The sequence below is a fragment of the Rhinopithecus roxellana genome, chromosome 8 (genome assembly GCF_007565055.1).
Source record: "Rhinopithecus roxellana isolate Shanxi Qingling chromosome 8, ASM756505v1, whole genome shotgun sequence".
In the NCBI taxonomy this organism is placed as follows: domain Eukaryota; kingdom Metazoa; phylum Chordata; class Mammalia; order Primates; family Cercopithecidae; genus Rhinopithecus; species Rhinopithecus roxellana.
The window spans coordinates 121,203,517-121,230,565 of NC_044556.1; the positions used below are offsets into that span (position 1 = coordinate 121,203,517).

At 39.4% G+C, this 27,049-nt stretch overlaps 1 protein-coding gene across 2 annotated transcripts; it reads left to right on the forward strand.

The window, feature by feature from the left end:
* Nucleotides 1–26,627, forward strand: FMO2 (flavin containing dimethylaniline monoxygenase 2). Of its 2 annotated transcripts, XM_030936976.1 has the most exons (10): nucleotides 1–104; nucleotides 451–588; nucleotides 9,093–9,281; nucleotides 12,377–12,539; nucleotides 15,041–15,183; nucleotides 17,545–17,631; nucleotides 19,460–19,659; nucleotides 20,850–21,205; nucleotides 23,269–23,341; nucleotides 24,339–26,627. In XM_030936976.1, the coding sequence occupies exons 2-10, from the start codon at nucleotides 457–459 to the stop codon at nucleotides 24,688–24,690; spliced, it is 1,695 nt and encodes a 564-aa protein (XP_030792836.1). In that variant the 5' UTR covers nucleotides 1–104; nucleotides 451–456; the 3' UTR covers nucleotides 24,691–26,627. The 2 variants fall into 2 exon arrangements, with proteins under 2 accessions (XP_030792836.1, XP_010369608.2); XM_010371306.2 differs by lacking the exon at nucleotides 17,545–17,631 and having other exon boundaries at nucleotides 24,339–24,740.
* The last annotated feature ends 422 nt before the right edge of the window (nucleotides 26,628–27,049 follow it).

Below are 27,049 nucleotides of genomic sequence, written 5' to 3' on the forward strand. Positions count from 1 at the left end.
ACAGCCACCTCCTACTCTTAAAAACACTTCCAACTGCCTCCCAGCACACAACCAAGGGAGAAAACTATTCTGTCAAGAGACGGTGCCAAAAGGCAAAAACAAAGGTAAGGTTGATTGCTGGGGAAAGCAGCTGAAAAGGAAAAGCTTGGAACTCTAGCTGGAAATTTGGCTCACATACCTAGTATGTTACTGCATAGACTGGCTTTGTTGAATGGGTCGCTTTTAAATGTTAAAGCTAGATGTAAGCAAGGTGTGCAACAAAGTCCATAAGACAACTCAGCTTTTCTCAAAGGCAAGAAGAGAGGATTTTTGACTGGCTCTTTCTTCAATAGTGCTACTTATTAAATTACCACTGCTACAATGTTTAAAGCCAACTACCTGACTACATCATAAGGATTCTCTTACCCGTTGTCCCAGTTAAGTAATGTCGATTGATCAACTCCTTGACAGGAACTGATGGCAAAGAAGGTAGCTGTGATCGGAGCTGGGGTCAGTGGCCTGATTTCTCTGAAGTGCTGTGTGGATGAGGGACTTGAGCCCACTTGCTTTGAGAGAACTGAAGATATTGGAGGAGTGTGGAGGTTCAAAGTAAGTGAGATTTTCTTGGGTCTTGAACAGGTTGTGTTATTTCAGGGTGAATCATAGTTACTCATGGGCCATATTGAGAAGTTATTAAACAACTTTGATCAGATTTTATTTCTATTTATTGACGTGGCCATAATGGAAGTGAAGTCATAGGCTGGCACCTCTCCCCTGGTCAATACTAACCCAACCTAGGTAGCTGACCCAGGCATGTAAAATATGTCTTCTTTTGGATTCAGCAATTGTCTTACAGCCCATACTTTTGTCATTCTGTAATACACTAATATTAGAGAACATTTTACAAAAATAGAAGTAACAAGGATTCTTCAAGATATCACTTCTGCTTCAATTATAACCAAATGCTTCTTTAGAGAACATGCTCTTATCATTACTATTTTTCTCTGACAAATGAACCATGTTTGTTTACTGAGCTTTATCAATGACATTCTAACTGCTGTGAAACTCTTTGTTAAATATGTTTTACTAATTAAATGTATTCTATTAATCAAACCAAATATTGATAATGCTATTTGTATGTATTAGTCCATTCTCACTTTGCTATGAAGAAATACTGAGACTGGGTGATTTATAAAGGAAACAGGTTTAATTGACTCACAGTTCCACATGGCTGGGGAGGAACTCAGGAAACTTACAGTCATAGCAATGGGAGAGAGAGGTGCTGAGCAAAGGGGGAAAAGCCCTTTATGAAACCATCAGATCTCATTAGAACACACTCACTGTCGTGAGAACAGCATGAGGGTAGCTGCCCCCTTGATTCAATTACCTCCCACCGGGTCCTTCCCATGACATGTGGGGATTGTGGGAACTACAATTCACGATGAGATTTGGATGGGGACACAGTCAACCCACATCGCTGTCCTTCACAATTTGTATAAAAATTAGAAAGTTGCATAGACAGACAGCTATAAGGATTTATAATTATTCCTTCCCACAACCTCTCAATAGGTAGTAGCTTACCACCTTCTAACTGTGAGATCTTGAGCAAGTTATTTACATCCTGTGTTTCAGTTTACTCAATTATAAATGGATATAACAGGAAAGTGTGATTATCTCGTAGTGCTATTTTGAAGATTAAGGGAGATAATTCATATAAAGAACTCAGATAAGTTTGGGACTCATAATAGAGTTCAATAAATGTTAGCTACTAACAATAACTATATATTTTATAGATGAGCAAACTGAAAGTGAGGGAGGTTAAGTGAGATGGCCAGGGCCACACAACTGGAGGAACTGGCCTTCAAACCAGGGCCTCTGTGACTTCTAAACAGATAAACCCTGACTTACAACCATTAAACAAAAAGTTTACGTTCAGAACCCAAAAGCAATGACTTTAGAATTATGTAATCAGGTATCTCTGAGATATTAAAACACATGTGTTTTAAGATCTTAAAACACATATGTAAAAGATTAAACAAAAGTTTACGTTCAAAAGTTTAATTATGTAATCAGGTATCTCTGAGATATTAAAACACATAAGAATATTCCAGATGGGAGCAAAAGGTTTGACTACATGAAAATCAAACTCATATCAGCAGAGACCATACAAAGGGCTCTCATTGCAGGCTGATTAGTTAGGAGGATGGCAAGGTGACCCAGGACCTGCACGTGCTTTGTCAGTTCAAATTTAATCTCATGCCAACAGGGATCTTTTTTAACATTCAACATTAGACTTCTCAACTACATATGACCATAAGCCACACCTAGAGGGTTTTTCTTTTTAATATTTTTTGAGACAGGGTCCTACTCTGTCGCCCAGGCTACCATTCCCAGCCATGCAGAGTTTCTTAAAGATATTGATTCCTTTGGTTAAACAAACCTGCCACCAAAAAAAAAAAAAAAAAAAAAAAAAAAAATTGATTCGTGGGCACCATCCCAGACCTACTGAATCAAAATCTTCTGGGAGTTTTTAATAAATATCTCAAATGAATCCTATAAGACAAGTTTGGTAATTGTTACACAAACACCTAATTTAAAAATCTGATCATTCTACTATCTAAACACACTCAGAGTTAATGATGGAGAAGGGAGAAATGTATTCTTCTGTAAGACAGGTAGCTTTGCAAAAAGGAAAACAGCTTAAATCACATTCATTTCTTATTAAAACCTGGTAACTAACATCATTTTAGCTTTTCCTGGGATGGTGATATGTGCTGGTCATTCCTGTCTTAACCAAAGATATTTTTGTCCACTCTAGGTTCACATGTAGACTTCAGTTGGGAGTTTTTTTTTTTTTTTTTTTTTTTTTTAGACGGAGTCTCCCTCTGTGGCCCAGGCTGGAGTGCAGTGACTGAATCTCGGCTCACTGCAGACTCCGCCTCCCGGGTTCACAACATTCTCCTGCCTCAGCCTCTGAGTAGCTGGGATTACAGGCGCCTGCCACCACGCCTGGCTATTTTTTGTAATTTTAGTAGAGACGGGGTTTCACCATGTTAGCCAGGATGGTCTCGATCTCCTGACCTTGTGATCCTCCCACCTCAGCCTCCCAAAGTGCTGGGATTACAGGCATGAGCCACCGCGCCCAGCCGGTAGATTCTTAACCTAAACAAGAAATGTAGAAATTACAGTTGTTCCTTGGTATATGCAGGAGATTGGTTCCACAACCTCCCTCCCCCAGTATACCAAAATCCTTGCAAGCTCACATCCCACGGACTTATTGTCAGCAAAAGAGATGAGAGTTAGCTTGAATAGTCTGCCAACAATATGATTTGATGAATTCTAGGAAGGTATTTTCTTCAGTAAAATATTTCTCCAACTATCCTATTGCCAGTATCTAAAATTTCAGATTAGAGATACCTTCCTATTCACTAGAAAAACTGGATTAAAACCTGAATAATTAGGCTTTATTGAATATTAAAGGTTAAGTATATAACTGTGGAACTTGTAACAGTATCACATTTCAAATTCCTCTTAAAACTATATTCAATAGAGGAATATAAACTATTGTCTCCACTCAATGAAGTCAAAGAGTCTCCCTTCAGAGTGAAACATAAAATAAGCAAAATTTCACAGGCTGCCTGCAGGAGGGCTATGTGAGGGTTTTGGTTACCAGGTGACTGAGTTTCAGGAAGGTTGCTGGGAGCCCCACGCTCTTCCCTGGGAAACTTTGCCTCTTCACTACTCTACCATCCAGAAGCAATGTTTAAAATGGGTTATTAATTTTTATATTTACACAAATCCTTCTGAGATTACTTAACATATTTGGTGGTGATAAATTAACAAATAAGTAAATTTAAGAATCGTCCTATGCCCAACCCAGACAATACAGAATTCTTCCAAACTCTCCCGCACCCCCTAGTGGCACATATGGACCATGGGACATGTAGGTAATTAGCATATATTTTTAGCTCTGTTTCTAGCAATGGGAAGCACTTGGCAAGCATCACCTTCTTTTCTTCGCAATACTGCTAGGAAGTACGTATTATGATTACCTTTGTTTACATATTAAGAAGAAACAGTTTTTAGATAAAGAATTTGCTCAGGGGAACATAGGTGGTGGGAAAAAAATGAGGGTTTACAATTTTGGAGCTCTCACACTTAATAACCTTGCTGAAGTATTGATAGAGGAAAACATGATCATCTTTCAGTCACTAACCTTCGCTGTTTCCTTTATTGTTCCTAATACCTTGTAGTCACGTGGGAGTTACCATGTATAGTTTTTTTTTTTTTTTTCCCTGTGGGTTTTCTTTTAATATTTGGATCTCCTCCTTTTCCAGATGTATATGTTTAGTTATTTTAATTTTCATGTAATACTCTCTAGACATATCTCAATCTTGATTTTCTTCCTCTAAGTTCAATCTGAAATATCATTTTCTCTCTTAAAATATGGTTCCCCCAAGATCCAACATTCCAAACAGATTGCCAATGAGTGTATACCCTTTACCCTGAATGCAGCAGAAAAAAAGGTGGAAAATACCTGAGCCAGGGAGCTTAATTAGGGGTCTCTATCAGTGATCAAGGCCAGTGATCAAGGGGGACACCAGCCTAATGAAAGATGACAGAAGATAGCAATACTCTAACAGAGATGTGGTTCACAAAGTTCATTGTGCAGAAGCAGCTAGGGAGCACTTCTAAAATACAGAATCTGGGCCTTTTTTTTTTTTTTTTTTGAGATGGAGTCTCACTCTGTCGCCCAGTCTGGAGGACACTGGTGCAATCTCTGCCCACTGCAACCTCCACTCCCCGGCTTCAAGCATTCTCCTACCTCAGCCTCCTGAGTAGCTGGGATTACAGCCTTGTGCCACCACACATCTGGACCCATCTTCTAATGCAACTGGCCCACTGACTGGCATTTGAGAATTGCAATTTTACCTCTAACTGTAGGACAAGGAAGTAAGAAGAGTTTCAATCATATTCAATTAAGGTAATGGAGCACATAGATGTAAGGTCCATCCGAAAGAGTGAAATGACAGAATCACAGAATATTTTTATTTATTTATTATTTATTTTTTTATTTTTTTATTTTTTTGAGACGGAGTCTCGCTCTGTCGCCCGGGCTGGAGTGCAGTGGCTGGATCTCAGCTCACTGCAAGCTCCGCCTCCCGGGTTCATTCACGCCATTCTCCTGCCTCAGCCTCCCGAGTAGCTGGGACTACAGGCGCCCGCCACCACACCCGGCTAGTTTTTTTGTATTTTTAGTAGAGACGGGGTTTCACCAGGTTAGCCAGGATGGTCTCGATCTCCTGACCTCGTGATCCGCCCGTCTCAGCCTCCCAAAGTGCTGGGATTACAGGCTTGAGCCACCGCGCCCAGCCAGAATATTTTTAAAGAAAAGCATTTTATTACTTCTAACTGCTTATGATAACTACCCATTAAAGCAAAATTATTGATTGGTAAGGGTCAATATAATGATGTTTCACAAACAAAAAGTTTAATTTGTAAGTTTTTGTAATTCACATTTACAATAAGTGAATCTGTTTCTGCTTTATAAATTTGCACCCTTGAGTAGATTAAATATTACCCTTATGATCTTCTTTAAACTCAGTTTACAACCTTTTTATTGTCATGAAGTCAAACATAAACTTCAATTCAGATCGTGATCAAAAGATCATAAATTCTAAATAAGTGCTATCTAAATTAACTTGGTTTGCTAGAGTTTTCTGACATTCTGAAAATTCTATATTAGAAGAATTCTTTATTATGTGATCATTTATGTTAAAAAATATGGCAAATTCTATACATAAGGAAATTCAGACTATCTATATTTATGCTTAAATATATTATCCAGGCAGTACGAGTACTTAATATGTGAGTTAAATTTATCAGTTTTGAAAACTGTGTCTCTGTCCTCCTCTTGATTGACAATAAACCCTCTGTCTCCACTTTCACGTCTCCAAAGTTCAAGTGCATTTTAATTCAATATAACAATAAGCTCCATAAAGATATAAACTATGTTTGTACTGTTAGCATCTTATCCCTAACTCCAAGCCCAGGCCCTGGTCAGGATAAGTATTTGATACATACTTGTCTATTAAATCAATGTTAATCATCTCTTCATAACTAGGAAAACTAGGCCAATTTTACCCAGATTTCTCTAAATACACAGACACCTACTTTAGCAAACTAAATGTAGAAAGAAGCACATATAAAGACAAGGGGATTTTTTTAGCTGCTATTTACCAATTAACCCAACAATAAAAGTTTATCACTTGGCCAGGGCGCAGTGGCTCATGCCTGTAATCCCAGCACTTTGGGAGGCTGACGGGGGCAGATCACCTGAGGTCGGGAGTTCCAGACCCGCCTGACCAACATGGAGAAACCCTGCCTCTACTAAAAATACAAAATTAGCTGGGCATGGTGGTGCATACCTGTAATCCAAGCTACTCAGGAGACTGAGGCAAGAGAGTCACTTGAACCCAGGAGAGGGAGGTTGCAGTGAACCGAGATCATGCCATTGCACTCCAGCCTAGGCAACAAGAGTAAAATCCTGTCTCAAAAAAAAAAAAGAAAGAAAGGATTATCACTTGATCTTCAGAAAAAGAATTGTGAGGTCATTATTGTTTGCTCACAGACTACACAAGTAAAATGAAACCTCCCAAAGTTTTGCCCTGGCCCTAAGATTACCGTAGGGCCTCAGACATCAAATCAGTTCTTCTCATCACTCAAAATTCCCTTAAAATTGACCTGATAGAGGAGCCAACCACATTTTTAAGCCAAATTATTGGCTTTTTTAAAAACTAGCATTTTGGCTGCAGTATAACTGTCTTAGTTTAACTGATTCAAAACTGTGGCTGGCTTAGTAAATTTAACTCTAGTGGCCAATAATAGAAAAGAGATCAATATTCTTAAGTATTTCGAGCCTGGCATTCTGCTAAGTACTTTATTCACTCTCATTAAAGCCTTGGAACAATTGTTGCATGTTTAAGTTATTAGTGAGCCCCGTTTTATAGAGGAAAATGAGGAAACTGACCTATGTAACTTGCTCATGGTCACGAAGCCATTAAAGGTGGCAGAATTAGGACATCAACCCAGTCAGTCTGACTCCAGAACCCTCCTATTTATCTCTACTCTATACTACTCATAAAATTATTTGTCTTGGGGCTGGGCGCAGTGGCTCATGCCTGTAATCCCAGCACTTTTGGGGGTCGAGGTGGGTGGATTGCTTGAGCTCAGGAGTTTAGACCTGCCTGGGCAACATAGTTAAGACCTCATCTCTACAAAAAAAAAAAAAAAAAAAAATTAGCCCATGTAGTGGCACATCCCTGTGGTCCCAGCTGCCTGGGAGGTTGAGGTGGGAAGATCACTTAAGCCCAGGAGGTTGATGCTGCTGTAAGCCATGATCATGCCACTGCATTCCAGCTTGGGCCACAGAGTGAGACCCTGTCTAAAAAAAAAAAAAAGATTATCTGGTCTTGAGAAAAATAGTCTTTTTTGCTTCATAAAATATTTCCCATTTTGAGAATTTAAGAAACTCATTGTCTTGCCAATGATATTATATTCAATCATACTGAAACATCTAGAAATAGTTTACACATCAGTTTGACTTCAGTATTATGCAATTTGAAGCCAGTGTGTGAAAATAAAAACACTCTACCGTTATTTGTTTATACAGAGTTCAGATCATTATATCCTTGTATATGAGACAGAAACCCCCTTGCATTCTAGTGCAAACTCTTTGGATATTAATATGTATAGTTAATAATAATGCCATACTAAATTCTAACAACCTAGAAAGTTAGCACACCTTAACCTGATTAGCTTTTACCAAGTTACTTGAAATTATAACAAAGTTACCATTTAAATCTTGATTCTGGCCAGGTGCAGGGTGTGGTGGTGCATACCTGAGCCCAGGAGGTTGAGGCTGCAGTGAGCTGAGATTGTGACCTTGCACTCCAGCTTGGGCAACTAGAATGAGACCCTGTCTCAAAATAAATAAATAAAATCTTGATTCTAGACCAGCATAAACACACTACTCATGAAAAATGTCCTAGAGTAGGCATGAGTAAACAAAATAAATGATGAATGAATGAATGAATGAAAAAAATAGAGAGGAGCTGGGCATGGTGGCTCACGCCTGTAATCCCAGCACTTTGGGAGGCCGAGGTAGGTAGATCACTTGAGGTCAGGAGTTCGAGACTGGCCTGGCCAAAATGGATGTGGTAAAGAAACCAAAAGGTAAAGAAACCCTGTCTTTACCAAAAATACAAAAATGAACCAGGCACGGTGGTACCTGTAATCCTAGCACTTTGGGAGGCTGAGGCGGGCGGATCACGCGGTCAGGAGATCGAGACCATTCTGGCTAACGTGGTGAAACTCCATCTCTACTAAAAAATACGAAAAAAAAAAAAATTAGACGGGCGTGGTGGCAGGCGCCTGTAGTCCCAGCTACTCAGGAAGCTGAGGCAGGAGAATGGCGTGAACCTGGGAGGCAGAGCTTGCAGTGAGCCAAGATCGCGCCACTGCACTCCAGCCTGGGTGACCGATCGACGTCTCCAAAAAAAAATAAGATATCAGTGCTACTCACCTTTATCACTTGACAATGATTGATTTGTGTAAAGGGATTCAAATCAAAATGTGTCAAAATGTGCAAACTCCCTTTCTCCAAAAGTACTCATTTTAGAATACTGAAATTCTCTATTATGTTCTCTGCCCAGTGTCCCAGGGTTTACTGGTTTCTAAAGAGCTAATAGCTATATACAGCCTCCCCAAGGGGAATTTAGGAAGCAAGCTGGTTGTCACAAAGACTGACATTAAATAGGTAGAGACCCAGGATGCTAATATCTTGCAATGTGCCAAAATAATTGTCCCTGACCCCAGCCTCACCATTGCCACATCACCCCTACCCCTCACAGTGAGCGTTACAGGCAGGCAATAAACTGGTGTCATCACAGAATGATTGATGGAACACATAGACTGCACTCATCACCTAAACATTGTCACCACACCACAGCAACCAAAGACAATTGTATCACCCAGGGGTTAGATGTAGGAAGAGTAAAAAACAAACAAAAAAATTGAATGTGTAATTATCACTATTTTATTTGATCCTTCAGGAGAAGGTGGAAGATGGCCGAGCAAGCATCTATCAATCTGTCATTACCAACACCAGCAAAGAAATGTCCTGTTTCAGTGACTTTCCAATGCCTGAAGATTTTCCAAACTTCCTGCATAATTCTAAACTTCTGGAATATTTCAGGATTTTTGCCAAAAAATTTGATCTGTTAAAATATATTCAGTTCCAGGTATTGTATTTTTGGGGAAATGGGTTTCTCTACATTAGTTCAGCTATTTAAATAGAAAAGTTACTCTGATAATGAAAGTGATTATGAATAAAGTATTCCATTCTAAGTGTTTGTTGAAATATAACAACCTGATATGAAACCCAAAAAGTAGTGTTATTACCCTTGATATTATAGATTATATACATTTATTGAAGAGGAAAATCATCTGTTAAAGGTTTGAATGATATTGATGTCAAAACATTTTCTTTTTTTTTTTTCTGAGACAGAGTCTCACTCTGTTGCCCAGGCTGGAGTGCAGTGGCATAATCTCGGCTCACTGTAACCTCTGTCTTCCAGGCTCAAGCGATTCTCCCGCCTCAGCCTCCGTAGTAGCTAGGACTACGGGCACACATCACCATACCTAGTTCATTTTTGTATTTTTGGTAGAGATGAGGTTTCACCATTTGAGCCAGGCTGGTCTCGAACTCCTGACCTCAAGTGATTCACCTGCCTCAGCCTCCCAAGTGCTGGGATTACAGGTGTGAGCCACTGCACCCGGCCTGAAAAATTCATTTAAACTAATATCTGTTACCATTGAGTATGCCTAGCTTCATTTGCCTTGAAAGGACATATACCAAAATTAAATTGCTGTTTTGTTTTCTTAGCTTCTTCATAGAAATGGGATTTCTTAGACGTGTATTAAATAAACTCCTTGCTCTCTGTCCATACTAGAAGGCTGTGGAAAGTATTTTTACTTACCATTTTTTTCTGAATGCAATCTCTTGCAACCTAAAGATGGCCAGATTATTTTTAAATACACTTGGAGTTAGCTTTTCCTGTGCTTCCTCAGAAACAATCAACAAAAAACAATATTTTCATTAAGCATGCTGAATTTTTATCAATAGTCTATACTTTGAGAAATAGCTACTATGCTTAGAAAATAAAATATAAATCACATTTCCTGGCCAGGTGTGATGATTCATGTTTGTAATCCCAGCACTTTGGGAGGCTGAGGCAGGAGGATCACTTGAACCCAGGAATTTGAGACCAACCTGGGCAATACGGTGAAAATCTGTCTCCAAAAACATTTTTAAAAGATTATCCAGGCATGTTAATACCCAACTGTGGTCCCAGCTACTCGAGAGACTGAGAAAGGAGGATCACTTGAGCCTGGGAGGTCAGGGCTGCAATAAGTGGTGATTGTGCCATTGCACTCCAGCCTAGGCAACAGTGAGAGATCCTGTCTCAAAGTAAGTAACATTTCTGGATAAATAACTGTTTGTGAGGCTTATTTTTTTAATACATCTCATTTTCTTAGTAATTCTAATACTAGGTTTATATAATATCAACTTAGTAAATTTTGATGAAAATTTGTATTTATAAATTCCATTAAAACGTCTAGTTCTACCTAATGTAGTTTTCCCCCAATTCCTAGATCTAACTTGTGAATAACAGATTATGTATACCAGAAGGTTTTGTAGCTTTGTACACTTAACTATCAATCTACTTAACAAACATATTGCCCTCTTATGATATATAACTTCTATTCCATTCTTTTAAAGATCATGTTAGAGTTGCAAGGGAGTCATTTCTCTTGACTATGGTGTTACTGCTGCTTTTGTTTCTCGGAGTGAGAGGGGTTGGGAAGACTAGTTTTTTATTGATCTCTGAGTTGGTACAAGTCATAGGTGTTAGGGCTCAACTCGAGAAGCAGGCAAACTGTAACAAGCCCTGTTGCTTATGATTGTCAATGTAATCTACCCAGTGCTTCTCAAACTTTAATGTGGACATGAATCACCTGGAGATCTTGTTAAAAATGTAGGTTCTAATTTAATAGGTATGGGGTAAGTTCTGAAATTCTGCACTTCTGACAAGCTCACAAGTGATACTGAAGATCCTGGTCCTCAAGTCACATTTTGAATAGCAAGGATCTGCAGCACTTCAGTTAATATACTACTTTGAACTACAATCTGAAATCTTTTCTCTCGTCTGAAAATTACCCAGATATTTAAAGCCCTTTCACAAGATTTCTACTAATATTCCATATATATTTTTAAATTGAGACAGCTTAAAAATTACCAACACAGCATTTTGAAAAATATCTGAAGATCTGAAATATATAAAAGACTAAAATACTTGCAAATGAGAAGCATGCAATTCCTCTAGCATTATAAACTTTGCTTCCACTTGACATTGTTTCTTAATCCAGCAGATATGAAACATTTATGTACAATTTTAAAAATTAACAGACCTCCAGTGAGCTACATTTTTAAAAATCAATGAACCAATAAATCATTTTATTCAAATGAGATCACGAACTGTCTTGCTCACATGATGTGCTGTTTTAAAAATAGTAAATGTTAAAAACTATCATTCTGTGGAATGCTGACCATGTGTCAGGCACTCTGCAAAGTGTTTTTCATGAAATATCTTCTCTAATACAAAGTCCACAAAGAGGTGGCTACATAAAACGTTCCTGACATATGCCAATTGCATGATCACTTGAATTATTGGTTTGTTTCCTTGTTCAGACTATCAAATAACAAACAGAAGTTCTTTAAAAGAAACTTATTTGGTAATAGAGCATTGTAATGAGAATATACATGCCATGGTAAACTATGTGTATATTCAGCGAGTTAAAGGAAGACAAAGGTTTTTAAATGGGGGGAAAATACAATTACATAATTGCTTTGAAATAATTATATAAATAATATAAAGAGCAATAACAAGGGTGATGCCAGAGATTAGACAGTTACTGAGCAGATGGTCTTGTAGAAGTCATTTTTGTGTAAGATTATGATGATCTTTCTGCAAGGTGGTGGTTTTTGTAGTCTTTTTTGTTACCAGGCACACACCATGAGAACCCGCTCTTTCTGGCCTTTCCCAGTTCTATTTGTCGGGTTTCTTAACGTTAGTGACTCCATCTGGATTCTGACAGTTTTCATAAGAACTTGTTTTTCTTTTCTCTCTCAAGTCCTTACTCAGTATTCAACACCCTTAATAGACTGGCCCCACTGCTGAGTCAGGCCTCTTGCATGAAGCAGCGATGAGAAGGACACACTTGGCCCATGTTATCCTGGAGTAATTCTCAATGATGTCTTCTCTGTTTCTTCAAGACAACTGTCCTTAGTGTGAGAAAATGTCCAGATTTCTCATCCTCTGGCCAATGGAAGGTTGTTACTCAGAGCAACGGCAAGGAGCAGAGTGCTGTCTTTGATGCAGTTATGGTTTGCAGTGGCCACCACTTTCTACCTCATATCCCACTGAAGTCATTTCCAGGTGAGACCCACAGGGATTCCCAGCTTTTTGGAGTAGGTTTACAGGTACTTTATATGTAGTTTAGATTGACAGGCAGGATTCATTGCTGCAACTAGGCACAACTTGGCTCAAAAAGATTGAGATAGAGCTAAAAAGATGAAAGACACCAAACAGCATCTTTGTTTCTATCGGCCTCTGAGTCTTCATCACACATAGATCTCAGAGCCAACTTCCTTGGAAGTCACTAAGTCCTCAGCAGAATTTTAGAGAATGCACATCAAACTGGTTCTCTGTTGGAGAGGCCCTTCTAGTCATGTGCCTGCATTGGCCTTTTTCTACCCTGTCAAACACCGAGCCTTTTCCACAGGTCCATTCTCACACACAAGGGGAGCACTCCTTGAAAGAAATGCTTCTGCAAGTTAGTGATGGGGAGAGAAGTGCAAGAATAGAACCCTGCATCCACCTGTTCTGGTCCACCCAAGTCTTTCCTCAGAGAACACACTTCTTTCCCAAGGCCCTCAGGAAAATAGGTAATATAGTGGTTCATAGGCCAGGCTTCATATTAGAATCACCTGGGGAGCTTCTAAATCCCTGATGGCCTGGGGACCTACCCCCCCCCCCCCCAGATTCAAACACTATGTAGTGTTAGAGCAATGAAAATTTGCTCAGGTGATTTTAATATATAGTCAGGATTAAGACCTGCCCATCTAAAGCAATTGTTCCCAAATAGAGTCACCTGGAGGGCTTTTCAAAGCACAAACTGCTATGCCCCACCCTCCATATTTCTGATTTAATAGGTGCTATGGCTTGAATGTCCTGTCCAAAACTCATATTGAGGTTAATCCCCAATGGGACAGTATGAAGAGATGGGGCCTTTAAGAGGTGATTGAGTCATAAGAGCTCTGCCCTCATGAATGGGTTAAGCCATTTGTGGATAAATGGGTTAATGGATTATTGGGTTATCACAGGAGTGGAATTGCTGGCTTTATAAGAAGAGGAATAGAGACCTGAGCTAGCATGTTAGCATGCTTGGCTCCCTCACCATGCAATGCCCTGTGCTGCCTTGGGACTCTTCAGAGTCCAAACCAGCAAGAAGGCTCTCAGCAGATGCAGCCGTTCAACCTTGACTTCTCAGCCTCCATAATTGTGTGCCAAAATAATTTCCTTCCACTATAAAATATTCAGTTTCAGATATTTTGTTAAAAATAGAAGACAAACTAAGACAGTAGGTCTGGCATGAGGCTGAGAATTTGCATTTCTAACACCAGGCAATGCTGATATTGCTGGCCATGTGACCACGCTTTGAGAACCAATAATCTCATTCTTTCAAGCAACCCCGCCGTCAATGGCAAATCCTTTATAAAGTCGTATGTTTGTGGGAAGTGTAATAGTAACTAGGAAAGGACACAGAGAAGCTTGTCTGTGATTAACCACCAGCAAGTCACTGACTTATACAATATAGAAACCAACTCCTATGTTCCTGGTTTTTAGTTTTAGTTTTTGTTTACTTTTGGAAAATAAGATTGCTAAATTGTTTTCTAACTATTACACAATTATAATAGCACTTCATAATGTGCTTAAGAAATATTTAAGAGTATCTGATAAGTGGTTTTTTTTTTTTTTTTTTTTTTTTGAGATGAAGTCTTACTCTATCACCCAGACTGGAGTGCAGTGGCACAATCTCGGCTCACTGCAATCTCCACAACTTCCATCTCCCAGGTTCAAGCGATTCTCCTGCCTCAGCCTCCCAAGTAGCTGGGATTACAAGTACATGACTACCCCTAGCTAATTTTTGTAGTTTTACTAGAGACAGAATTTCATCATGTTGGCCAGGCTGGTTTCAAACTCCTGACCTCAGTTGATCTGCCCACCTTGGCCTACCAAAGTGCTAGGATTACAGGCTTGAGCCACCACACCCTGCCTAATATGCGATATTAAAGTGTCAAGTGTCATTATATAGTCCAAAATAGTATAATGGGAAGCCAAAAGACAGTATCTGGTCCTGCTGTATTCATGACCATTTGTTTGTCTCTATCAGAGCCTCCGAAATCAAAATCAACCCCTTTGGTCCTGTTTTGTTTTGTTTTTTTGTTTTTTTTTGGTGTTGAGACAGTCTCACTCTGTCACCCAGACTGGAGTACAGTGATGCAATCAGGGGTCACTGCATTCTTTACCTCCCAAGCTCAAGCAATCTTCCCACCTGAGTCACCTGAGTAGCTGGGACCACAGGCATGCACCACCATGCCCAGTTAATTTTTGTATTTTTTTGTAGAGACAGGGTTTCACTATGCTGCTAAGGCTAATCTCAAACTCCTGAGCTCAAGCAACCTGCCTAGGCCTCCCAAAGCACTGGGATTATAGGCCCCACCTGGTCTGGTACCTAAACTTTATGTGCTTTACTCCTATAGAGAAGAGGCAAAACAAATTGACTACAGAAAGGAAAAGCTGACAATGCAGTTTTATTGAAATCAGCTTGACATAGTTGCTCTGGAGTTCAGACTTCTCTCTTCTTCCCCCTGAAGGTATTGAGAGGTTCAAAGGCCAATATTTCCATAGCCGCCAATACAAGCATCCAGATGGATTTGAGGGAAAACGCATCCTGGTGATTGGAATGGGAAACTCAGGCTCCGATATTGCTGTTGAGCTGAGTAAGAATGCTGCTCAGGTGCGATGCTCTCTGCTTACCATGTACCTAGAGGGGAGGAAGTGGGGATGCTATACTGGAGAACCCCAGCCATATAATCACGGCTCTAATCCTCATTAACTAGTTGGTTGGTAGCCCATTGTGGCATCATAGAAAATCTGGAAGTCAAGAAACCAGTTTATCTCCTAGCTCTGTCACTAACCAGCCATGTATCCTAAAGTGATTCATTTCACTTCTCTGGGCGATGGCTCCCCCATTTTTAAAACGGGAACTTTTGACCAGATGATTTTCCAAAAAGAGGCCTTTCATCAACATGGCTCACTGCAGCCTTGACCTCCTGGGCTCCAGGCTTCCTTTCATCTCAGCCTCCTGAGCAGCTGGGACTACAGGCACATGCCACACCACACCCAGCTAATTTTCATATATTTGTAGAGATGAGGGTCTCACCATGTTGCCCAGGCTGGACTCAAACTCCTGAACTCAAGCAATCTGCCCACCTCAGCCTCCCAAAGTGCTGGGATTATAGGCATGCACCACCATAACCAGCCAAGACACCTTGTTTCTACCTGGATATTTAATGAGAGGTTAATCTGTTCATATTCTGGAGAGTGGCTTTTAGAAATTTAGTGCACATTTGAATTATATTTGAAATGTAATCTTCAGTTACCCAAATATTATGAAAAGAAAGATTAAATAGATAGTAAGTCTCTCAATTCAAATCATAGATATTTAGGTGCTTCCTGAGGCCTTCTAACTACTGTCCTCTTAGCACCTGCTCAGGAATGACACCAGCTTAGCTGCCAAAAAGTCAAACATTACACGCTGCTGCTGCTGACAGTGGTGGTAAGGGATAGCAAAAAAATAAACTCCTGCAAGGATAGACCTAGGCAAAGAAAGAAAAATTGCTAAAGGCCCTCTCCCAAAGCATCCCCTCTCAAGAAGGCCTGAACAAGATGCCCAATCACTCTTACACTAACTCCCTCAGCCTGGTATCTCTGGCCACCCAGGGCTTACCATGGCCCTCTGCACAACCAACAAATCATTTTCATTCTGAGTCTTACACTTTCAGGACTCTAGATACCCAGTGGCAAAAGTTATAAGCAAACATGACGCCTGCCCAGCAGGTTAATGAAGGGGTTGCATTGGGCCCTGTCAGAGTCATCTATCAGTCAGTGTTAGTCAGTGCCAGCCTGGGAACAGAGCAGGTCACTAACACCAGAAAGAGGTTTACTAGACCCAGTAAGTCTTCACTTTGTGAGAATAAACCTCTGTCACTTATCACCTCAGTGTGAAGAACAAGTGAGGGGGCAGGAACTGTGACAGCCTGGAGAGGAGCAGAGCTGGAAAGTGAGAGTACCAGCTCTAGGCTCTTTCATGCTGGGAACACCCATAAAGCCTACTAGTGTATAATGGGGCAGTATGGGAGGAGCTGATGTAGCAGTCAGCCAAGTGAAGATCCATCCTAGACTACTACAGGTTGTCAGACCAGTGATTTGGACTTAGACTTCTTCATTCCAAAGATATCAAATCTTAGATGGCAAAAACCAGTTCCTTGTATGGGTCTTGCCCTACAGAAAGCCTTATGGTGCCAGATCCAGTATTAAGTAACTACCTTGGCTCTATCTGTATGCCTTACAGCTCCTTGTGCAAAAGACTTTGTTGCCGTCTTCCTCTACCAGTGTAAATGCCACTAGGTGCCCCCTTTTTAGGAGGTACTTCACTTTGAGGTCAATCATCTTTAAAACAGAGTCTCAATAAATTCTGGGGCTGTGCATGTGATACATCACCTACATAGTAGATTCCTCCTAAATATGTTATAATCATACATTTCCAGGATTATAATCATTCATCTGCACTAATCTCTTCAATATTTATTAGAGTAACAATATAAATCTATAACTATCGTAAAACCTTTTACACAGAGTAATATACTCCCAAACCTTCTGTGAAAAGACTAACCAGAGACTTTACAGGAGCTATATATGCTAGGAACAGAACTAGATGCATCTGCATAACTTGAAATTATCACCTGAACTCACCAAAATTCTGAGTGTGCACTGCTCTGTTAAAAGAAATTCACCTTTATAAGGATACAGCACTCTCTACCACAATCCAAAAGCACCACTCAAGATCATATGGGATGGTGCTGCGTCATTGTATTAATCCATTCTCAGGCTGCTATGAAGACATACCCAAGACTGGGTAATTTATAAAGAAAAGAGACTTAATTGACTCACAGTTTGGCATGGCTGGGGAAGCCTCAGGAAACCAACAATCACAGTGGAATACACCTCTTTACCAAGGTGGCAGGAACCAGAATGAGAGCGAAGGGGGAACCTCTTATAAAACCATCAGATCTCGTGAGAACTTACTCCCTATTAGGAGAACAGCATGGCGGAAACCTCGCCCGTGATTGAATTACCTCCACCTGGTCCCGCCCTTTACACGTGGAGATTATTACAATTCAAGGTGAGATTTGGGTGGGGGCGCACAGCCAAACCGTATCAGTCATTTACATACTTCTGACCAAAAACCAAATCTCTGGCCTTTGACCTAAAAGCATGAATCTCAGATAAAGCAGACTGAGCCTAAATCCTCATGTTTCTCTCGCTGTTGCAGCTGGTGTCACTAAGGCAGGTTAGACTCCCCTGCTGTAGGGAGGGTCACAACAGAAAAAGAGTGAATCAAACAGGCAGAGCATTCCACTTGATCCTGAGGAAGAAGAGGGGACAGTAAGTAACGGAGACACTAATGGAAATATTTTTGTATCTAATATCTAATCAAAGTATTGCCAAGTCAGCCTAAGGGCAACGGCAGGAGAAATTCAGAACATAGGTATATACCACACACAGACCAGCAATGCAGGAATGCTTGGTGTCGGTGCTACTTCACAAGCTAGGAATTTAAGGCCCATCCCCACAAAATTTGTCTCCAAATTCTGGTTCACTCCAGACATAAGGCACTGTATGAAACTCCTCTCTTCCAGCCTAACTTTACAAAATAACAGCTAGCAGTACTTATCACTTGCCAGGCAATATTTCAAGTACTTTATATATACCACCTCATTTAATCTACACAAGAATGCCATGAGGTAGGCATTCTTTTTATACCCCCATTTTACAGAGAGAGAAACTGAGGCACAGAGATTGAAATCATTCAGCTATGGCAACACAGATTGAAATAGTTCACCCACAGTAGTACCCAAGCAGCCTGTATCCAATTCTCTTAAGTAAATTGGTTACCTTGCAAGTGAATCTTATGTGTTTATCAAGTATAGCCTTAAACAAAACTCATTGGATGGTATGTGAAAATTTAAGAAGTGGTTCAAATATGCATTTGGACAATGGGGGAGTAACAGTGAACACAGCAAAATATACATTTGAAAAGACATTAAATGTACATTTTGGAAACGAGAAATCTTAGTGAACAAGGTAAAGAATACATCTGAAAGAGGATTCAGATGTGCACTTTAAGAGACAGAGAATCACAGTGTAAGTTCAGAGTTTTTAACTTTTAAAATACATAACAGGCACTATGGCTCATGCCTGTAATCCCAGCACTTTGGGAGGCTGAGGCAGGAGGATTGCTTAAGCCCAGAAATTTGAGACTGACCTGGGCAACATAGTGAGACCATCTCTACAAAAATATTGTTTGAATTAGCTTGATGTGGTGGTCATGTTTGATGGTGAGGTGGGAGGATCACTTGAGCCTAGGAGGTCAAGACTGCAATGAGCCATGACTTCACAACTGCAGTCCAGCCTGAGTGACAGAGCAAGACCCTGTCACACACACACACAATAATAAAGCCTTTTAAGTATGGAAGGAAGATTATTTCCCTTGTTATTCTCCATCCAGAGATATGCAGAAGCATACACTTATACTTGTGTAGTCACTAGGCTATAATCACACGTTTCCAAGGATTATAATCATTCTACCTGCACTATAGAAGAAACGTAGGTGGGTGGAAAACATGAGAGGAGGGAGGAACTTTCTCTTAAGGAGCAGCAAACCACAACTGTAAACATGGGAAAGTCTTGTGGATTTCATCATCAGAATTAGCCCAAAGACTTTCTCATGTCTGCATGAAGTTCTCAAGACCTTGTTACAGTCTTCCTATATCAGTGTAAATACCATGGGGTACCCCTGTTTAGGAGGTACTTTACATTGAGGTCAATCATCTTTAAAACAGAATCTCTGTAAATTCTGGGGCTACACATGTGATACATTACCTTCGTAGTAGATTCCTCCTAAATGGGACAATGCCCTAATTTAAACTGCATTTCTTTTTGCTTGCCAGGTTTTTATCAGCACCAGGCATGGCACCTGGGTCGTGAGTCGTGTCTCTGAAGATGGTTATCCTTGGGACTCGGTGTTCCACACCCGGTTTCGTTCTATGCTCCGCAATGTACTGCCACGAACAGTTGTAAAATGGATGATAGAACAACAGATGAATCGGTGGTTCAACCATGAAAATTATGGCCTTGAGCCTCAAAACAAGTAGAGTTATTTTGCTTTAATGGTATACTCGTTGGTGAGCAAAGTTGTCTGAAGGTGTCTCCCTTAACAAAGATTCAAATTGCTAACGCGGTATTTCAAACTACAATCTAACAATATGAGTACCTTATAGGTCCTGGAGTTTGGATTCTAAATTTGTTCTGTATACCTTTAAAAAACACTTAAGAAGATGAAACAAAAGTGTTACAAGCTGCTCCAGAAAGCAAAACTAGGGGAGAACTTTCTAATGCCCAGAGTTATCTAACATTGGAGAAAACTGTTTCAAGAGACTATGACCTGCCTTTCAGAGGGATGTGGTGGGAAACATGTAATTCTCCATCGAATAATTTATGCTTTGCTAACCCTATACCATGAAGGTTCTTCCTATGAGCAACCTTGGAAACACATTCCTTTTGCTTTGCTAAAAAGACAAATCTCTGTTGATGTCAGTTATACGTCACTGATTTAAGCACAAGCAAATGTTATGAATGGTTCTTTTGCTTTAGTTGTTACAGGTTTCTTCCCTTAAAAAACAGAAGAGCTTTAGAATCTTTTAACAAATGCCTGCCATGTAACTACTGTAGTCTAAGATCTGACATAAGTGCCATATATTGTCTATTAAAAAAAGAAAAAGAAAATGTTCTCAAATCTACAAAAAAAATAAGCAGACTTTGCATCAACATTCATGTTATTACTAACAGAGACTCCATGGATATTTGGGATTAACAAATATCACCAAACCTAATTTTATACATTAATTTTCACATTAATCCCTTCATAGGTTTCAAAATTAGTGGAAATTTAGCAAATTTTTTATTTCTTACTTATGATCAAATAGGAGTTAAATAAAACAGCAAAATAATAAAAGCTAGATAGCATGGCAAAGGTTAAAAACAGAGATGGCATAATAACCACCATAATACTCAGGGATTTTTGTCTAAGCCCTAGGGGATGCTTCCTTCTTTAAAATCTCTTTCACTCACATCACCTACGTGTTTTCCCTTATTTATTGATGGGAGGTATTCGTGACATGAGAATTAAGTCAGAAAATAAGGACTGGCACAGTTAAGTTCAAGTTTTACAGATATTTGAAAAGCCATTTTATTTTCAGAGCCATACCCCAAAAATGTCAAGAGGGTTCAAGATTCCTCAGGAAATGATCCTTCAGAATGTTTTTCTTCTGTATGTCTCAGATACATTATGAAGGAACCTGTACTAAATGATGATGTCCCAAGTCGTCTACTCTGTGGAGCCATTAAGGTGAAATCTACAGTGAAAGAGCTCACAGAAACTTCTGCCATTTTTGAGGATGGAACAGTGGAGGAGAACATTGATGTCATCATTTTTGCAACAGGATATAGTTTCTCTTTTCCCTTCCTTGAAGATTCACTTGTTAAAGTAGAGAATAATATGGTCTCACTGTATAAGTACATATTCCCCGCTCACCTGGAGAAGTCAACCTTCGCATGCATTGGTCTCATCCAGCCCCTAGGTTCCATTTTCCCAACTGCTGAACTTCAAGCTCGTTGGGTGACAAGAGTTTTCAAAGGTAAGTGTGTGGGCAAGGGAGTGGCTAAGTGTTTCAGATCTGGTGAAGTTTATCAATAATGATAAGAATGTTGCCTGAGATAAAAAGGTTGCCAAGAAAAAGTTTGACAACCTTGGCCGTTCTCACAAGACTAGCTTTCTGAAAAGTTACTGGAGAATTCAAAGAATAACAAATACAGGAATCTGGTAATAATAAATACCTGCAATCATCCCTTTAAACTATTAGACTGTCAAGAGAATTTCAACTGGCATAAAGCTAAGAGCATGTTAACTTTCCTTTGAATCGTGAGAGATAAGTTTAAGAAAAGCATCTGTGTCTCCTGGTTTTACCTACATGGTGTTTAAAACGTCCTCAGCATATGTGCAAATCAATTTAACTCTTAATACCTGAGTAGCTCAACTTCACAAATCCCTACAAGTTATAAAATTATTAAAAGGTTTATTTCTGAGTGCCTGTGTAGCACTTCATACTCCTCAGAACAGTGTTATCTCCCTGCCTCCAGGGTTCAATTTTGTTCAGCTAGGTATTACTGAATACCTAGCCCTGTGCTGTGAACTGGTGGGACTGAGAGAAATTTAAACAGACCATTTCAACATAATATGACAAATGCTTTGATTGAGTAATATATGGAGTGCTCAGGGAAGGAGAGAAAGGGCACTTATCATGGTAGAAAAAGGAGAGGGCACATGATAAAGGAAAACGTCCTGGATAACTGCATTTCTCAGGGGCAGAAAAGGGGATTGCCTGAACAAAAGCATACAGGCAATGATGCATATGGAAAGGTACATTATATTTGACATTCCTAGAGCATGACATATGAGGCAGAGAGAGAAAAGAGATTACTCTTGGAGAAGGAGACAGGACACAGGAATTTTGTAAGACATGCTGTGGCGCTTAGATTATAAATTATAGATCAGTTCTTCCCAAATATGGCTACACATGAAAATCATCTGATGGATCCTTAGGGACCCTGATTAAGTAAGACTGGCCAAGGGACCTGAAATATGCATTTTAGAAAGTTCTTCAGCCCGGGGCACCAATGGAGGGTTATAAGCAAGGAACAGGCATTAGCAGATTTACACTTTGGATAGATTGTTTCAGCAGTAGTGTGGAATATAGATTTGAAAGTGGGGAAAGACTACAGCCTCACAGATAAAAGAGAAAGTTACTGAAGTAACCTATGCTAAAATATGATGCATCCTGGGCCAGGGCAGAGATTCAAAGTGGAAAGGAAGCCATAAGTGTGAGAAAGCATTAAGGGAAAAATCAGCAGGACATTATGATTGGTTCAGTGTGGGAAAGTCAGAGAAATAGAGAGGAATCAAGGAGGGCTTACAGATCTCCGGCATTGGAAACCAGGTAAACAGTAGTGCTGTAAATAAAAGGAGGTGTGCAGAAAATGATGCAAGTCTGGACAGGAGGGCTTCAGTGAGGAACTTAGGCCTAGACTGCTTGAGTATGAGATGTCTGATGACTCTAGGCAAGGGGACTTCACCATATTTCAACACATTCAAAGCTCAGGGTACATTTGTGGGCAGGCAATGTAATCATGAGCACACAATAATAACTCCTGCATCGATCTTTCCCTATCTCTACTGCCCGACTCTCATCTCTCACCAGGTTTATTTCAACAGCCTCTTTACCGGTCTCCCCATGGGCTTGCGTCCCTGGAGTCCATTTTCCTAAATTCTGCAGCCAGACAGATCTTTCCAAAAAATAAATCTGATCTTCTCACTTCATGCAGAAAACTTCCACAGCCTCCTGTCACCTTTAGGATAGAGGCCAAACTGCTAGTCATGGCTGCCAGGTTCCCAGACATGCTTCCCTTTTCCAGCCTCTTCTCTTGGCCCTCTCCATCTTGTAGTTCATGCTGTAGACTGTGCTCCCTGGACAGCATCACATGGAGTGCTTTGGGAGTGGCACCCCATGAAGTTCAACAGCACAGAAGCCCTGACTGGTATGACATGGTTCAATGGCCAGAGTTTAATTTTAAGAATCAACAACTAGATAAAGTAATGATATTGACTCAAACTTACTATTCAAACCAACCTTTCATTCCTTAGGCTTGTGTAGCCTGCCCTCAGAGAGAACTATGATGATGGACATTATCAAAAGGAATGAAAAAAGAATTGACCTGTAAGAATATTTTTTAATTCTTTACATGAAGCAGTGTTTCTCGAAGTACAGTGATCTAGCTACTTACAAGAACCGCCTAACTGCCTGATAAAATGCAAATTTCTGGGCTAGAGCCCAGATGATTGAATCAGAAACTCTGTGTGTGAGGCTAAAAATTGCATTTTTATCTTTTTCCTAAGCGATTCTTATACATACTAGGTTAAGAACCAAATACTTAAAGATAAGAATTGTACCAAATCAGAGCACTTCTCCTTGGCTTAATTTCATTTCAGTTCTATATGATGCCCATGTCAGATTCCATAACTTCTCAAGCCACCTACACTCTGTGGTTAGAGAGGGAATGGGATGAGACAGTGGTGGTGATAGTAGCTTGAATAGCTGTGAAAAGTTAGCTGGAGAATCCCCATCAAAATAAATTAGGAAGGGGTCGGTATGAAGGTTCAAGGATTTGTACTTTGTGATGAGGTAAAATGAGGTTCAACAGTGATTGTGTACCCTTGGAAAGTTGATTTGGGGATTACATCAGGTGTAGGGAGTTTTCTCTTGTTCAAATTCAATTTTACCTAACATTGATTATCTACTATATGTCATCCAGACTGCCAGGTACTTTAGTAATTTAACAAGCAAATATTAAGCATCTCCTCTGAGCAAGACACCAAGCTATGCTTTCATACGCATTATCTCGTGAATCCCTGCCACCATCCTGACTAGTATGTACTTGCCTGGAGATTTCCCACTGCCTAAAAAATGCCAAACAATGGTGATCATCTTGTCACATTTCTAGAGCATCCATGAATTCATGGCTCTTTGAGGGCCTATTCTCAATCCGAGATATGAGCCTCCTGGAACAATAAACTCATACTTTCCACCAGAGATTCATTCAAAACTCATTCATGTATTCACTCATTCCTTCATTCCTTTAGCAGTTTTGAATGCCTAATATTCTAGAAAACTGAGAACATTTTGTGAATATTCCCTTTTTACTTTCTTCACTAAGGTTTGGAGAAAGCCAGAGCCAGACGTTGCAGACCAATTATGTTGACTACTTGGATGAGCTCGCCTTAGAGATAGGTGCGAAGCCAGATTTCTGCTCTCTCTTGTTCAAAGATCCTAAACTGGCTGTGAGACTGTATTTCGGACCCTGCAACTCCTATCAGTATCGCCTGGCTGGGCCTGGGCAATGGGAAGGAGCCAGGAGTGCCATCTTCACCCAGAAACAAAGGATACTGAAGCCACTAAAGACTCGGGTCCTGAAGGATTCATCTAATTTCCCAGTTTCCTTTCTGTTGAAAATCCTGGGCCTTCTTGCTGTTGTTGTGGCCTTTTTCTGCCAACTTCAGTGGTCCTAGTGAGCATAACACTTTGGGCTTTATTATCTTGTCAGTCACTACCTCCTAAAGAAAAAAAACACTGGAAGAAAAAATATTAAATTCATGTTCTAATAATATATTTTAGAGTTAGTAGTACAGGAGTTAGTAGTACAGGAGGGGGAAATTGTAGAGAATTAGCAGAATTGGGTCTATGTACAAAACCAAATTGTGTCACGCAATTTTGCCATTCCACGCTTCCCTCAGTTCACGAAAGTTACCAAAAAGTAAAATAAAATAAGACTAGCTCAGGTAAATAGTGCTGCCAGCCCTGATACACGGGAGTTGTATGGAAAAATAGTAGAATTACACAGCATGAAAAGCAGCCCATGGTTTAAATTATTAGACAATTTAAATTGTGGGTAAATATTTAAAACTCCCGAACAATGTTTTTGATGGTCTTCTATCCACCCTACTTGGTAACAAAGTTCTCAGATGTTAGGTCATGTTTCATCTGCTCAGTCGGGGATCACTCAAACTACTAGAGAAAAAAGTGAGAGGATAGATTTAGAAAACATCAGTAATTGCTCAGATGAACTTTTAGGACCTCATATTTAGAGCTAAGCAAATAGCCACATTTCCTATATTTTGACAGAAATTCTGCTGGAAAAATTAAAATTAAAATGTCATGATAGCTACCTAACAAATATAAATGTTTAATGCTTATCATAGGCCAGACATTATGCTATGTGCGCATCATATGTATTATTTCATTTAATTCTCACAACAATTCTGTGAGATGGTTACAGCTATTATAGTCATTTCACAGATGATGAAACTAAGATTCAGAGCAGCTGATATTGTGAGGCAGCTGGAATTGGAACCCAGGTTTGTTGAACTCTAGAACTAAAGATCATAATGTTGTCTTATAATATATTTATTTACAAAACACTTCATTATTTATAAAGAATTTATTAACAGTTTATCTTATTTATACTCATATATCTGTTACTTTGGGAGGCCCCTTACATAGAAAACAGCATTCTTTTTGCCAAATATGACCAAATTACTTTTATTTATAATTTTTGATTTATATTTCAGCTAGATCTAAAAAGCATCTGAAGGAATTTACAATGAAAGATACCTATGCAATAACATTTAGGATAACCTTTGACATTTTGGAAAAATAAGAATTGAGGGAAAAAAAGTGTATCTCCCAAGTAGATGCAAAGCATTATATTGATTGACACTTGTATCTAACTCCAGTCTTACAGATAACCAAGGCAAAAAGCTAAATAAACAATATGTAACCTCTAACATTTGGTAAAAGGAAGTATACTGGTCTGTTAGGAGAGACAAACATTTTTTTTAGAATTGAAGTCTAAACAAACAAAAGCAATTCAATGTCAATAGACATTGAGCAACGTAATAGACGTAATAGACGAACATCTCCTAATGGAACATTTGTTACAGCTGCTCCTTCCATGAACTGTGCTTTGTAAACTGAGCTCTGTCGTGAGTCCAAACCAAACCCTTCCAAGAGAGAACAAAGGTCAGAGATGTTGAAGATTTCAACAAATTTCTCCTCTTATTTCTACCAAGCCTTTGTGAACATTGTTCTTCATTTTGGCCTGGATTTCTCCCTCAGGGACCTAGAACAATGGAATGTCAGTCTCTGTAGTTAAAACTTTTTCTTTAAAATTCAATTAAGTTATACCAGGATTTACAAGCAAGATTTTTTTTCTTCACTGCTCCCATAAGCAAATTTGTTTTAAAATAATTGTAAATTAGGTATATACTTAGTTCTTGGTTAAAAAATATATTGCTTTGTTAAGTATTAAAGATTTTTTGTAAGCCATTGTATTAATAATACTAATAAAATTTATCAAGCCTTTATAGCAAGGGTCAGTGAATTACTGCTGCCTGTGGGCCAAATCTAGCTCACTATCTGTTTTTGTAAATAAATTTTTATAATAGTACACAGCCACACTCATTCATTTATTTTATGTGGTTGCTTTCAAGCAACACTTGTAGAGTTGAGTAGTCGCAACAGAACCTATGTGACCCACAAAGCTAAAATACTTACATTCTCACCATTACAGGAAGACTTTGGCAATTCCTGCTTTATAATATGTAAGGCATTGTCCTGTTTTGCATAACTTGCCTTATTTTGTCATTATCACTACCCATTTAATAGCTATGGTTGTTTTCCTACTTCTACAGGGGAAGAGATTGAAAAGCATTTGTCAGGTTAATGCTAAATCATTGAGGAAATATAGCTCCACTAGGAAAATATTATTAAATTTATATCCCTAAAATTTTTAGAAATCTCTTGAAATCTTTCAAAATGTTCTGGTATCTTTGAAAAATGTAAACAGTTTATTTATAGAGAACCCTGCCT

Bases quoted from the DNA above. Each gene is read 5' to 3' on its own strand.
- FMO2 (XM_030936976.1), top strand. From the start codon at position 457: ATGGCAAAGAAGGTAGCTGTGATCGGAGCTGGGGTCAGTGGCCTGATT. The intron at 9,282-12,376 runs GTATTGTATTTT...TGTTTCTTCAAG, and splicing joins TAAAATATATTCAGTTCCAG to ACAACTGTCCTTAGTGTGAG. The intron at 12,540-15,040 runs GTGAGACCCACA...TTCCCCCTGAAG, and splicing joins CCCACTGAAGTCATTTCCAG to GTATTGAGAGGTTCAAAGGC.